Below are 15,893 nucleotides of genomic sequence, written 5' to 3'. Positions count from 1 at the left end.
TAGGAAACATACCTGGAAGTTCCCCACCTTCTGAAAGACAAGAACACAAGCCAGAAAAAGGGAGAAAATGCTGCTACGGTCCAGCCATCCTACTGACCTCACATCATATAATATAGATGCAAAGGTGGATGCAAAACTCACCTAGACTTTAAATGTAGTTAAGGAGAGACGATGATAGTGTTTCGTTCAAAACCTCCTAAGAACTATCCCTGTTTCCTTACTAATATATCTAGTTGCTATATTGATTCTTAAGATTTTTTAAGCATATCTCTTGAGTGAGTGATGGAGATGGTGTCAACTCTAATGTTTTCATAGCTTTTATTTACTTCCCCATTCCTGCATCTATTTATCTTACAGGAAATAAATCTATTCCTGGTTTTATCAGTAGAACTTTGCTCTTCTCTTGGAGCCTAAAATATGAGGAAACAATAATGGTTCTCTCTGAACTGAGAGCGTAAATTTGTTCTTATGGAAATCTAAATTTATTTTGAAGAGTCTATAAATGGCTACAAGAAAAACAAATCATCAAACTGTTTGCTCTCCATGAAACTTAAGTGCAGTTGAAGGTTTTGTTTAAGGGAAAACTTGAAGATGGGTACTAAATACAGATTTCAGCTAAAGAAATTTCCATAAATTCAGTGAGGGCTAAGCACCAGGATACAGAGGGAAATATTAGTATTTTTCCTGGAGAAGTGGGAGACTTGATTGCTGCCTGTGAACCATGAAATGTGTGTTAGAAGGAGAAGACTCATTGTGCATGAGTTCTGTTCAGTGCAATTGTATTATGTTGTGTGAGTAGAATAATTATTTTGGGACCCTACCATGAGAACTTTAGAAAAGATGAACACTGTCAAATGAAGATTAATTATCCAGAATGGAAAAGTGAGAATAAACACTCTCAGATCCAAGTAACATCATTTAAAAAAGACACAGTAGAAAGCAGTATTAGAGTCCTTACCTCTTATAATAATGTAGCCAGCACCTAAGTGAGTATATTTTAAACATAGCAGCAATGATTCCTTCCTCCACTGCCAAGAACTGAGTTCCCAATAGAAGCAAATTCTAGAGTAACAGTATTGAATGAGAAGATCCTAGATATACTATCCTAGTGTCTTTGCTAAATGCCACCATTCTCATCTGCTCTCACTTCCTGATCAACCTTCTCAGAAAAATTGGAAGTACATATGTGTTTCATCTCCTATAGTTTCTAGAATGCAGATTTAAAAAAAATTTCTCTGTTATCCAAGAGGAAAAAAGCCAGTGGGACAAAAAAATTACTGGAATGAACCAGAGTATTCTCTTTTGCTGTGGGAAGGAACCACGAAGTGAAGGAATGCTTTACTGGCAGCAAATGCAGGGACACAGAAAGTGTCACCTGTAGATGTACTTTTAAAATCTTCCCACTTGAAGTCAGGGTATCTAATAAAAAATAATTCTCTGAGGATAATGTTATTTGATACCAAAGCTACAGAAATTCATGAAAAGGAAAGAGAACCAAGTACAAATTCCATTTATAGATAAAGAGTCAAAAACACTCAACACAAGCTAGCATATTGAATCCAACAGAGTATTAAAAGAAGTATTCACCATGATCAAGTGGTATTTGTCTCAGGATGCAAGGCTGTTCAAAATAAGAAAATCAATGGAATATTGTGGATGAAACAAAAAACTTACTCCTCAAAAATAGCGCTGAAGTGCTCAAGTAAACAACCACTGAGCCCGCCTAAACTGCCCCTGCCCTCAGTAACAAGACCTCTGGAGCCAATCAGCCTTATTAAATTCACATAACCAATCTAGTTCTTACACATCATTCAACCTCCCCTCACTCACCCATATATACCACTGCACTTTTTCAATAAACCAGACCTGAGCCACGAGCCTGCGTCTCCAGGGTGGTTACTGTGTGTTTTCTGGCTGTGTGTTTCCAGAGCCCTTTTCGCCCTTACCTTGCTGGAGGAGAGCAGCAACAGAATATACTACAATATCAAAATGAAGAGGAAAATACAAAAATATGGCTGTTGATGCAGAAATGAGAATAATAAATTCCAACACAGTTTCACCATAAAAACACTCAGAAAAATAATAAGAGAAAGTAACTTACTCAACATGATAAATAGCATATTTGTAACACCACAGGTAATCTTATCCTGAAAGCGGAAAGACTGTAAGCCATCCCCTTGATCTCTGTAACAAGTCAAGGATGCCTGCTGTCACTATTGCTACTGACTATTATATTACAAGTTAAGAAATAAGGCCATTAAACTAAATAAAAAGCACCCAAATTAAAATGGAAGAAGTAAAACTATCTGTTTTCAGTTATATCATGATTATTTATATAGAATAGTTCAAAGCTTCCACAAGAAAACTCTAGAAATCATAAATGCATCCAACAAAATGCAAGCCAGAAAATTAACATGAAAAATTAGTTGTATTATACCAGTGAAGAACATTTTAAATGGATGTTTAAGAAATTTGATTCAATATAGCCTCTAAAATAGTAAAATGTCTAGAAATAATTTCAACTGAAGAGGTTGCACAAAGAAAATTTCAAAAAATATGGTGAAAGGAATTAGAAAATACCAAAGTGAAGGGCAAAGAATTCTGTGTTCATAGACAGGAAGATTTAATATTATTAATGTGTCGGTACCAACGAAGTGTTCTATAGCATCGATATAATCCTCATCTAAGTCCCAGGAACATATTGAACAGAAATGGGAAAGCTGATGTACATGGAAATACACTTTAGGAAGACTCCAGTACCACCTTAGGATTTAATAATTATTTGTCGCCTTGCCTCTTGCCTGACATAGTCTATGAGCTATTTGAAAGTAAGCAAAATATCTTACATTTCTCTTCATTTCCAGAAAAGTTTAGTTTTTACCATACAGTATTGCTGAATGAACATTTTTGAATGACTGAGAAAACAAATGTTTAAGCGAACCGAACAGATATTGCTAACCATGGGGGAGGAATGCAGTGAGACAAGAAGGAATCCTGTTGAGAGAGGGAAGCTCCATGTATGAGAGCCCACTCCAGAGGAGAGAGATTGGGGACATAAGATATTTTAGTGCACTCTGAATCTCTCTGCAGAATTAGAAATGGGGAAATCATTTTGGGAAATTTTACAATATTAGTGCTCGCATCTAAAGAGAGGTAAACTCCTCCTAGGAAGGAGGGAATCATCTGGCATCAGAGATGAACATAGAGCTCCAAAACTGTCTCCCAAGGGTCAAAATGAGCATGTGGTTTCATTGTGTTTTTCTTTCTTATCTCCAAAGAAGTAAATATCTCAGTGATAAGAGAGACAAAAAAATACTTGATTAATGATGCTTATGGGAATGGAATCCCTCATGACAGGGAAACTCTAAATTCTTCCCCTACCTTCTCTCAAGTCTACTTTATTAATCTCTAGTGAAGAGAAAGTGAAATTATGTCTACTGGACAACTCATGAGCAGTTCAATCTCACTTTTCTTCCTGGGAGCAGAACTTCCAATTTCATCCATCATTCAAGGAATATCTGCAATTGATGGACTCAGACCCTGTCTTGATAATTTCTGGGTGAGTCACAGAATCTTCACAGGTGCTGGAGAATGTCTTGGGACTCCAAGGACCCCTTTTACTGGTGGAAACTTCAGGGACATCAACAGATTATGCATGTAAAGGAAGTTTAAAATACAAAGTCCTGCCTTCTTAAAAATCCTGATTGTGCAGAGAGGTAACAGATGCAAACTGTCTTCTTTCTCCATTCTGACTCTTCTGGTGTTAGGTTTCACTCATAGGGCTTCCCTCTCTTGGCAGTGTTTCTCCATGTTTCATTGCTTCTTCTTTGTCTAGAGTTGTTGCAAGCATCTGTTTAACCTTGTTCATTCCTTATTTTCTTTTAGTCATTCAACAAACATTTAGTCATCATATAGTTCATGGTAGGCACTAAATATTAATTTGGGAAGAGGGAAATGAGTAATACTTTGCACCTCATCTCAAACAGATACATGCAAGAGAATTAGAATTGAGTACATGCGGTATCCTGCGGCGGCCCCGAAATCCTGCTGAATTTAATCTAGAAGTTTGGACTCAACCTGTGGAGGTTGGTGAAGTTTCCAAAAGGGAGCTGATGATTGCTCTGAGCATTGAAGTAAGAATTGGGGTATTTTCAACAGGATAAAGTGGTATAAGCACACCAAGAAGAGAGGACAGGGACTCAAAATATTGGATCAATGTAAAAGCAAATCGTGAGTTTTAAAAATATTTCATTATATCTCATGAACATTGAGGGGCAGAACCTGCAATATGAAACATGAGCCTGGTCTGGATAGCAGAAGTCAGATAACCGAGAGCCTTGAGTTTTGTCCAGAAGATGAGTATTTATGTTTGAAGTTATTGGAGAGGGAGTGAGGGTTTATAGAATGTGGAGTTCATGAAAAGGATTGCCATTAGGAAAGCTCGCTCTTGGTCAATGAGACTATCGCTGTTGTCGGATACCCAGAGAGATGATGAGATTTGGAAATAGCGAAGTAGAAGTGGGAAGGAGGTATGGGGAGTGAGTTCATGTGGGATTGAATGACATTAAATAAAAATATTCTTTTCTATACTAGGCACAGTATTAGATTTTTTGTATTGATTACTTTATTAAATTCAGTTATTGTATAAAATCATTTTTCACTACTCTGATTTAATGGAGGAAGAATGTGTTAATTACTGCAATGTGATATTCTTTTTCAAGGCTTGTAATTTTGTCTGGAGTGAACCTTAGAGTTTGATTTTCATAGTCATTTGCATTTCACTGACAATTCTTTCTTAATAAACTTAATGTCTTACAACTGTGTTACATTTACAAAAAAATTGCAAGGATAATAGAGAGGGTTTGCAAGAACCTCTCTCCTACTTTCTGTTGTTCTTAACATCTCCCATCCAAACCGCCACATTACATTTATTTGTAATAAATTTCTAGGTCCTTCCTGTCAATGACAACTTCCTAGACTCTTCTCATTTTAAATGACCTGCATAGTTTTGAGGTGTGTAAGTAAGGTATTTTGTAAAGTTCCTCTTGGCTGGAAATTTTCTGATGCTCTTGTATTGATGAGACTGGGTTTATGGGATTTGGAGGAAGACACCTGTAGTAAAATTGCATCATATCCGGGGAAATCCTATAAACATGGCTTATCCTTGTTATTGTTAAGGTGCTTAACAGTGTCTTGAGGTCCCCCCAGTATAAATTTCGTCAGTTTTCTACCTTTCCATATATCACCTTTGGAAAGTAGTCACTATGTGTAACCCATATTAAGCATATTAAGGAGTGGGATTTTTGTTTTACCGCTTTGAGAGAGCAAGATCTACATACATTATTGGAATTCATCTGCATAGAAGATATATCTCTTATTTATTTAATCAATAATTTATTTAGAACAGGATTGACTCTTTACATTTGCTTTATACTTTGGGTTGTGTACTACTTGATTCTGCTGTTCAGTCTCTTCCAATTTTGACCATGGGAGCTCTGTCAGCTGTGCCCTGTGTCTATTTGACATTATCCTCATTTATTTTATACTTTGGGTTGTGATACAATGCTACTTTATCTTGTTGTTCAGTTTGTTCCAATTTTGGCCATGGGAACTCTTTCAGCTGTGCCTTGTGTCTATTTGACATTAAGCCCATTGCTGAGATTTTTATTTCAGTACTACTAAATGCTCCTAGCTCTTATTTTATATTTCTTGTCAAAGTTCTGCAGGCAACAGTTACTCCAGGAAGTCTCATATTGTATAATGGTGTTAAAATCCAAAGTCTGGACACTATATGTGTCTTTCTACTGGACCCTCCCCATGGAGATTGTAAGGAAATATATATTTGCATACTACCATGTATATATGCACATATCTGTAAATATGTGTACATACAAACTTCTATATCTATATTCACCTCCACATTAGTTCATACTGCTGTGTCTACCTATAAACCATTAACACAAAACAGTACAGTGTCCTCCTTTGTTTATCTCTAAACTTCCACACTACAGTGAGAAGCTTATTGCACCATCTGCCCTCCATTTAATCCATTGCTTGATACCAGTGTACATGTATAGAAATTAAAGAATTGTTAACACATACCCTGGTGGGAGACAACTTTATCAAGTAGGGTACTCATGTGCAGTGTCCATTGCCTTCATTTTACAGACACTGTCGATATCTAATATTCCTATTACAGGAAATTTCCCTGACAATCTTCAGTGAGAGCATTTCATGCATTTTTCAGATATCAGATAGTAAGGTCATGTTTGAACATTTTGCATACAATGTCATGAATTTTTTGCCTCTTTGTGTTGTCAAGAAAAATGCATAGTGTCACATGTCTAAAAATACTGTATCATATAGAACATTTGCATTGCTCTAAAAATTATCCTGTCCTTCACCTATTCAACTTTCCTGCCCCCTCCCTATTCCCCTGGTACCCAGTAATGATTGTATTGTCTTTGTTGTTTTTCCTTAACCAGAAGGTCATAAAATATGTTGATATCATATATAAGTAGCAATTTAGACTGTTTTCTCTATCAGCAATCATTTGAGATTCTTCCTTGTCTTTTGTAGCATCTTTATTAGAATTCTGTTCAGATTTTTGTCCACTTTTTAAGGAGGTACTGGGCATTGAACCCAGGACTCTGTACATTGAAGCAGTTGCTCAACCAGTGAGCTACATCTGCTCAATGAGAGTTGAGTTTTATTTTTAATTGTTTGCTTGTTGGTTGTTTTTGAGAAGGTGTTGGGATTTGAACCTGGTGCTCAACCACTTGAATGGCATTCACTCCCAGACTATTTTATAAATATTTTTATTAAAAAGGTTGTGGACTTAGAAGACAGTCATGCAGATATGATGAATTTCCTTACAACAACCCATCACCAACACACCACACCATTATGGAACATTTGATACAGATTATGTGATAATATCATTAGACTATTGACACTATGATCCATAGTGTGCATTTGGAATGTCTCTTCCAAACTGCCCCCACCATTAACACAGTACATCTTTGACATTGATGCATGAATATTACAGTATGGTTGTTAATAACTTTTACTTGGGCTTTTGCTTTCTTAATGTTTTGTGTCAAGAATTCTTTGTATATTTGAATACTAATAATTTATTGTATATATGTTTTGCAAATATTTCCCCAAGTGTGTTGACTTTCTTTTCATTCCCTTATCAATGTCTTTCATGGAGCAGAATTTTTTCATTTTAATAAAATACAACTTGTAAATTTTCTTTGGTTATGAGTCTTGCTTTGAGTGCTCTACCTAAGCACTCATCACCAAAACCTGGACACTTTATTTTCCTGTATGTTTTATTCTAGAAGTTTTATACATTGCATTTTGCATGTGAGTGTATGATTTATTTTGAGTTAACTTTTGTGAAATGCACACAGTCTGTACCTAATTTCTGCTATCATTTGTCATATGTACTTCCCATTGTCCCAGCACCATTTGTTGACAAGATGACACTTTCTCCATTGAAGTGGCCTTTCTCCTTTGTTATAGAACATTTGATGGCATTTATGTGGCTCTGTTTCTGGGTTCTCTAACATTAGATTGTGTGTGTCTATTTTAAAAAGACAACACTTTATTTTTTTTTACTAAGTCTCAAAATCAGCAAGTGTGGTCTTGCTGAACAAAAATCTGTTCTTGTTCAGTATTAGAACTTTGCTCTTCCTCAGTATTATATTGGATGTCAGATTATATTGGAACAGAACTCTATTCTTCTTCAGTATATAGAGTATATTATATAGTATGACATAATACTAGAGAGAATTTAGTGTTAGATTGGATTTCAGATTTATATTGGAACAGAACTCTGTTCTTCAGTATTAGAACTCTGTTTATCTTCAATATTATGATGGGTTTCTAAGTTTAGGTCTTCCATTAAAATTTTAGTTTCCAGTATTCTCAAAATAGCTTGTATGCATTTAGAACTTGGCTGCATCAAAAGGACAGATCAGATGGGAAAGAAACAGCATCATAACACTATTGTGCTTTACCTATGCTAAAGCAGAATAGCTCTTTTAATTAATTATTTTAACTCTTAATTATAGTAACCTATGCACACCTTAAAATTTCCCATTTTACCTATTTTCAAGTATGCAATTCAGTAATATTAATTACATTCAGAATATAGTGCTACCATCACCAATATCTCATACCCCAATATTTCAACACAGGGCATAAAATGGCTTGTCAAAATCTTTTGAATAAAATAAATTCTACAGAATTTGTAGTAAAAGGTGTTGCCGTGAGAAAATATTTGAATTATCATCAAGGACAGCTAGTCTGAAACAGAATCCAGGAGAAGCAGGAGTGGGGAGCGGGTATAGGTCAGTGTTGAGCACCTGCTTCATATACATGGCATTCCTGGTACAATCCCCGGTATAAACTTTTAAAAAAAAGAGTAAGAAGAGCCTTCGTTTTCTGAGCATTTCCATATTAAATACACCAGATGCTTCTATATATAATAATTAATTTAATGTGTTTACAAAACATAGCATTTATGTTAATTTGATGGTAGCTTTTTGTGTCTAAATTTGCAATTCTCCGGTCTGTTTTCCAGCAGTTGCATTGTATAGATGGAAAAAGAAAACCAAACACGTTTTACAAAATTTATCCTCCTGGGCCTCTCCGAAGATACAGAAATGCAGCCTCTGCTATTTGGGATGTTCTTATCCATGTACCTGGTCACTGTCTTTGCAAATCTGTTCATCATCCTGGCTATCATCTCAGACTCCCATCTCCACACACCCATGTACTTTTTCCTCTCCAACTTGTCTTTTACAGACATCTGTTTCACCTCCACCACTGTCCCCAAAATGCTGCTGAATATCCAGACAGAGAGTAAAACCATAACTTATGAAAACTGTCTCATCCAGATGTATTTTTTCATACTTTTTTCAGGATTAGACATCTTCCTCTTGACTGTGATGGCCTATGACTGCTTTGTGGCCATCTGTCACCCCCTGCACTACACAGTCATCATGAACCCCCGGGTCTGTGGCCTCCTGCTGCTGGCGTCCTGGTTACTGAGTTTTTTGGTCTCCCTTTTGCATGACTTAATGGTTTTGCGATTGTCTTTTTGTACAGAGTTGGAAATGCCCCACTTTTTCTGTGAACTTAATCAGGTGGTCCAACTTGCTTGTTCTGACACCTTCCTCAATGACCTAGTGATGTATTTTTTAACTGGACTTCTGGGATTTATTCCACTCACTGGAATCCTTTTCTCTTATTATAAGATTATATCTTCCATTTTGAGAATTTCAGCAGCTGAAGGTAAATATAAAGCATTTTCTACTTGTGGGTCTCACCTCTCAGTTGTGTCCTTGTTTTATGGTACAGGTCTTGGAGTGTATCTTAGCTCTGCTGCTACCCAAAACTCAAGGGCAAATGCAATAGCCTCAGTGATGTACACGGTGGTCACTCCCATGCTGAACCCCTTTATCTATAGTCTTAGGAGCAAGGACATAAAGCAGGCCTTTAAAAAGATTTCCAGGTGAGGAACATTCTCTCTATAAAATAGTAAACCCTGAGAGATTTAAGTCTAGTTACTTTTATCAGTGCATAGAAAAATAATCTGCTACATGGTTAATTTCCAGAATTCTCTCTCTTTAGTTTTTATACATTAAAAGATCTCTTTATTATGTAATTTCTTTTAAATCATTTGACTTCCCTGCCATATTCTCTACTGCAATATTGAGGACAGAATATTTTGCATGAATTACAGCTGTAAAATTTTTAATCCAAGTACATATAAAATAATAGTAGTTGTTGGAACAGTGAATGTGCACTTCAGTCTCTCCCAGATGAAAGCAATTATTCCTTTTCTATATTGACTTGGTGAAAAACATAATCTGTCATATCAAAGACTTTATAGTTGTGCAAAGTTGGTTTTAATTGCCTCCAGAAAGTGATCATACCCCAAACTTGAGTGATCATCTGATTTATTTTGCAATAATCCACATTTCATCCCCATATGTGCTTTCATTCTGCACATTCAACATAAGATAGTTGAGGCTGTAATAGACATTACAACCCCTGATTATTCAAACATCAATGATGTAAGTAATCTCTGATTCTTACAGTGATGAAATGCTGCTGTTTACCAATTTTTTTTTGATAGGGAGAGCATTTCAGGAAACTTCCATGGAGTTTTCTGTAATAATAATCTTCAGTTACAGATCATAAAAAGCATAGTAAAATAAAATAAAGGAACGAAACAATTGAAGGATATTCCTGTTAATTGATTAGAAGATAAATATTATGAGAATAGCTACGCTAAATGATTTGTATTTTCAACATACTCACAATTAAAATCCCTGCAGCCTACTTTACAGGAATATAAATGTAAATTTCCAAATTTATTTTGAGGATACAGGAGTACAAAATAGACATAATAAGCATCCTATAAATTAAGAGAGAATTTGGTGGACTTAATCTCTTGACATTGAAGTGTATTACCAAGCAACCATAGTCAAAACGGCATGTTATTGGCCTAATGATTGTATATTCATCACTGGAATCAAATTCATCATTCATAAAAAGGCTCTCACATCTATAGGCTACTGACTTTTGATAAATCTAATAAGTCTACCATGTTGGGACATTGCAGTCTCTTCAATAAATGGCCTTGGAGAACTGGATATACTTAAAGAAAGAAAGAGGAAAACTATCCCACGCCCCAAGAATCATTTTGAAAGGCATGAAAGAACTCAACATAAAGGTTAGGAAAATTCCTGGAAGATAAGGTAGGGTAACTTCTTCAAGATCTTGTGGCATATGGGGTTCTTTTAAACCTTATACCCACAGAATGAGCAAAAATGGAAAAAGAAAACAAACTAAATAAATGGGAACTCTTCAAAATTAAAAGATGAGGGTGAAATGGCAGCCTACCAAATGGAAGAAAATATTTGGAAACTGCACATCCAAAAAAGGGTTTAATATCCTTGATATATAAAGAGATCCTACAACTCAGCAATACAAAGAAAAATAGAAACAATTAAAAACTGTGCTAAAAAGCTTTAATAGATATTTTTCTAAAGAAGAAATACAAGTGATGAACAGACATGTGAAAATGTTCAATAACACTATGGCTGAAATGGAGAGCCAAAGGTGGTGTACATCACTAGACAGAAAGCTGAAAAGTGAAACATGGAATTGTACAGCATGGCAAACATTGTTTGAAGAATAAGTACTGTCACATCTGAGTCCAACTCCATCACACTCAGGAACACAAATTCCCAAGTAGGGCCCACTGATGAGGCACTGATCTTCAGAGCCATCTGCCATGACTGTAGAAACTGTGTGTCTCCATGGACCTCAGGAGCATCAGTACCTGGGGTTGCATCTACATTGGAAATCCTGGAATCCTGCTGAAATGTGCGTAAGCATAAACCGTCTGATGAACTTCTGACTCTATTTTGAAGACTCTTAGCCATAAAAACTCAGTCTTTAACATTTCCCCCTTTCCATTTAAGGTCTTTTTCTAGTTGCATCACGAGCTAGTGATTTGTAGTAATCCTTTGGCATGAGGGAGGCTCATCTCCAGGAGTCATGCTCCATCTGGCGGGAAGGTAATGCATTCACATGCTGAGTTTGGCTTAGAGAGTGGCCATATTTGAGCAACATGGAGGCTTTCCTTTGGTAACATTTAGGCAACCTGCTGTTCTAGGCCTAGGTGAAATTTCAGGAACACAGACTCATAATCATAGTCATCAGGATCCAGGGCTCATCATTAGACGATCCTTCTTCACTGGTCTTTGCCCTTGCATTGGGGGGGTTGTTGCTGTTCCAAAGGGGAAGGTTACAGAACTCCAACAGCTAGGAACCCAGAACTCTGTCAGTTGTCTTGTGTAACTCTACTTACTATGACAATACCCAACAAATATTCAAACATTTTCATATACTCTATAGAGATTCCCTGGAGAACTCCCTCCCAACCATCTGTACCCCATCAATAACATCCCACACCAGTGATCCTCCCTGTCATAGTTAAACCCCTCTGTGACCCAAAATCTTCTTCACAAATAGCCTAATATATTGCCAAATTAAATTAGTAGGAAAATTTAATAGTAATGATAGATTTAAACATTATAAATAGAATACATACTAATTTAGAAAATCTAAAATAAGCTGGGATATTGAAAATGAAAAAAAAATATCATAAAACTTGATTTTTTTACACATGCTTCTTCTGTCACTTTTACTGAATATGTGGTAGGCTGTGGTTGGTGTATACTCGGTAGACTTGAATCTCTGGAGTGGCCATGTGCCATCTGGAACCTGAGCCTCAGCAGAGTTGCAACTCCTAGTTTCCAGTTCATTGGATTTATGCAGGTCAGCTAAGAGGGAGGTATGGATGGTCAACCACCACTCCAGGGAACTGAGAGAGCCTACAACTGCAAGCAGGAGAATCACATCCATCAACCATGTGGGATCTAAGCCACCTCTCGATTTAGAGGTGGAGTGGATATCACTATCCAAGGGTCCAGAGTATGGAGGAATGAAATATGTATTAGAGTAGACTTTCTGGTATTCTACTACAGAACTTTTGTAACTAGCAATAGAAGAAATTGTAGCACTGATGTGGAGACAGTGTCCTTGGCAGTTGCTGAGGCCAGGGAGAGAAGAAGAGACGTGATGTGGGGGATTTTCAGGACTTGGAATTGTCCTAAATATTATTGCAGTGACAGATGCTGAACATTATATATCCTGCCATAACCCACTGAATATATCAGGGGAGATTTCTGATTTTTGGGCCTTAATCTGAGAATTAAAAATCTGTGGGTTGTCATATTTTAATGGTCTTTCCAGAGCAATTAAAGGCCATAAATCAATCCACTCTTCTTGGATTATGATTCTGAATAAAATGATTTATCACATAAACTAGTCAATTTGTCAAACTTCTCCAAAGACAGTGTCTTTAGGGGAGAGTTCTAGCAATGTTTTGTAAATCAGAATTGTCAGTGTTACACATATACTTTTGGTGTTCATTTATCCAATGGAAACTGTGTCATTCTTCTTATCACACTCAATAACCTATATATCAATTACTAGCCAGGAGATCTGTGTTTGTATGATCAGTTCTTTATAAAATAATTTCTATATGAATGATTTTATTCAGGCAGAACGTTTTCAAAAATATCTCAGAATGTTGAGAACAAACTTAGTAAGTGTGTACTCTGAATATTGCTGAAACTTCTAGATGTATGTCTTTCATACATCTTCTTTCTGGTAGTAGAAAACACTGAAAAACAGGCCAACAAGGAAAGTTGATACTTCTGTTATCATCAGGAACATTGTATAATCAAGAAAATGCCACTGAAATTTTTTACTTGACAAGTATGCTGCATTTTCTGCAATCCAGGCAGTAGGACATTCTTGCCATAAGTGTTGGTTAAATAGGCATTACACATGCTAGTTCACCTTCCTCTGGAGTACTGGAGTGTAAACCAGAAGGGAGAATTGGCTGCTAAGAACCAGTCCACAGCTACCCACCTCACACCATATCATGTAGAGTTGTTGGTGAATGCCAATCTTAATCTTTGTGTGTATTTTTGGAGAGGGGGCAATTGTAACTCTTTCATGACTCATAAGACCTTTCCCTGATTCCTAATACAGCTGGTTGGTAAAATGATTCTTAAGAAGAGATGTTTGTAGAGCATGTCCATACTGAGTGATGTAGAGTATTTCAACATTGCCTTATTTTCCTAGACCTCTACGTATTTTATCATCCCTTCTCCACCTATTTTTGTCTCAGAAAAAAACTTCCTGAATTTTTCAGTAGACTCTTATTCTACTGAAATATGTGGTAGCAATATGTGGTAGCAACAAGATGTGGTAGCAATAATGATTCACTATGAACTGTGGGTATAGATTTGTTCTCATGGAAAACTAAATTTCCTTTTGAATAATTCATAAATGGCTAAAAGAAATCATCCCATTGTCTGCTATTGATGAAACATATGAATTTTTAGGTTTTATTATATCTACACAAAGACATAACAAAGAAAGAAAACAAGGAAAATTTACCTTATGTACATTGATGTAAAAAACCCTCAACAAAATAACCAGTCTATCAAATACATCAGAATATTGAAAGAATTATCCATCATGACCAAAGAAGATCTACCCCAGGTTACAAGTCTGTTCAACATAAGAATTTAAATCAATGTAATAAACCACATCAACACAATGGAGGGAAAAATCACATGAAAATCTTTATTAATGTAGAAAATGAATTTAACAGAATTCAATATCCTTATATCATTTAAAAACACTCAGAACAATAACAGTACAAGGTGTTTTCCTCAACATTTATACGCTGGTGTTCATATATATATATATAAATACTCAATGCTGAAGGGGTGAAAGACTTCCTCTTGGCATTCGGAACAAGACAAGGTACCTGATTTCACTAAGCTAGAGAGCATTATACTGGAAGCCTTTCCTAGTGGAGGTAGTTACTGCAGTGCTCAAGTAGACACCAATGCCTGTGCCATAGAAGGAGACAACTCACAGGAGAGACCTGGAGGTGGGAAAGGCTTTATACTTGCTTTTGGCTGATGAAATTCTCATAATGGAGGAGACAATCTGAGAATAGATGAGGAGGATCTCAATGAGAGGGAAAACACCTATAGCAGTAAACAAAGGGTACTCATATAGGTTGTTTATGAGGGTGTCAAAACAGATGAGCTTAAGTATTTCAGAAATATCACAAAAAAAGTGTGATTTCTATGTTTGTTCAGAAGGAGAGCCTCAAGATGAGCAAGGTCTCAAACCTGACCATCAAACAGTGAGATACCAGGACCCAAACTCACAGGACACAGAGCTGGGGTTCATGATGACCATGTATTGCAGGGTGTGACAGATGGCCATAAACTGATCATAGGCCAATACCCTCCCCGCCCGCCAAGATAAAATTCTCCGGGGATCCACAAACAATGAAAAAGAATATCTGCATGAGGCAACCGGCATAGGTGATAGTTTTTTCTGAGTTTGTGTGTTTACCAGCATTTTTGGGACAGAGTGGAGGTGAACCTGAGGTCAACAAAGGACAGGTTGGAGAGGAAAAAGTGCATGAGTGTGTGGAAATCGGAGTCTGAGATGATGCCTGGGATTATGGGCAGGTTCCAGTGGAGGTGACCAGGTATAGGGACAGGAACATACCAAGGAGAATGAGTTAAATCTCTGATTTTACTGAAAATCCCCCAAACGGAAATTCTGAAACACTTGTTTAATTTTCTGATTTTATGTGGAAGATTTACCTGCCAGGGCACAGATAAAAGCAAGAATAAATATTCAACAAACAGATCATATAAAAAGTGATTGGCTTTAACTGGAAGTAAATAAATTAATAAAGTCCTGTGTTTGCATATTTATCTAGAGTTGGACAAGATGATTCAACACTACTTTATCTTAGATATGTCCATTTTGTAATATTCTATTCTATTTCATTAAACAATTTAGAACACCTAAATACAGCTAATTTCTTTCAGAGAATTTATAATTAGCCATGTTTGATTCAAAATAAGGTAGAATAGATTCATTACCAAAGAAGCAATTATCAATCAGCCAGAATTGCCTCAACAAATTAACCCCCTTGGGGGTCTTTGTCAGAGACAAATGAAAAATTTTCATTAAAGGTATAAATAAGATGTTTGCTAGAACCACTATCCATTAATTTTATTTAAAGACTTAAGACAATAAAAATAAATTAGTTGGAAAGGAAAACAATTTCTTACAGATGATGACAGACAACTGAAATCACTGTTAGATATCACTTGGGAAATTATCAAAACTAATAATGACAGGGTTATTGCAAAAGAAGCTGCTGCCTGGACCCATTACCCAGGTCTCTGGCACCG

General features: G+C 36.3%; 1 protein-coding gene across 1 annotated transcript; it reads left to right on the top strand.

Moving 5' to 3' along the window:
• The first annotated feature begins 8,606 nt into the window (after positions 1-8,606).
• Positions 8,607-9,527, top strand: LOC105744235 (olfactory receptor 7A17-like). Its single transcript, XM_012524328.3, has one exon. It carries the CDS (start codon positions 8,607-8,609, stop codon positions 9,525-9,527), a length of 921 nt encoding a protein of 306 aa, XP_012379782.3.
• The last annotated feature ends 6,366 nt before the right edge of the window (positions 9,528-15,893 follow it).

This window comes from Dasypus novemcinctus, chromosome 27 (assembly GCF_030445035.2).
Source record: "Dasypus novemcinctus isolate mDasNov1 chromosome 27, mDasNov1.1.hap2, whole genome shotgun sequence".
Lineage (NCBI taxonomy): Eukaryota > Metazoa > Chordata > Mammalia > Cingulata > Dasypodidae > Dasypus > Dasypus novemcinctus.
The sequence above is the reverse complement of the archived record's forward strand: the minus strand, read 5'-3'. Positions and strand labels throughout refer to the sequence as shown.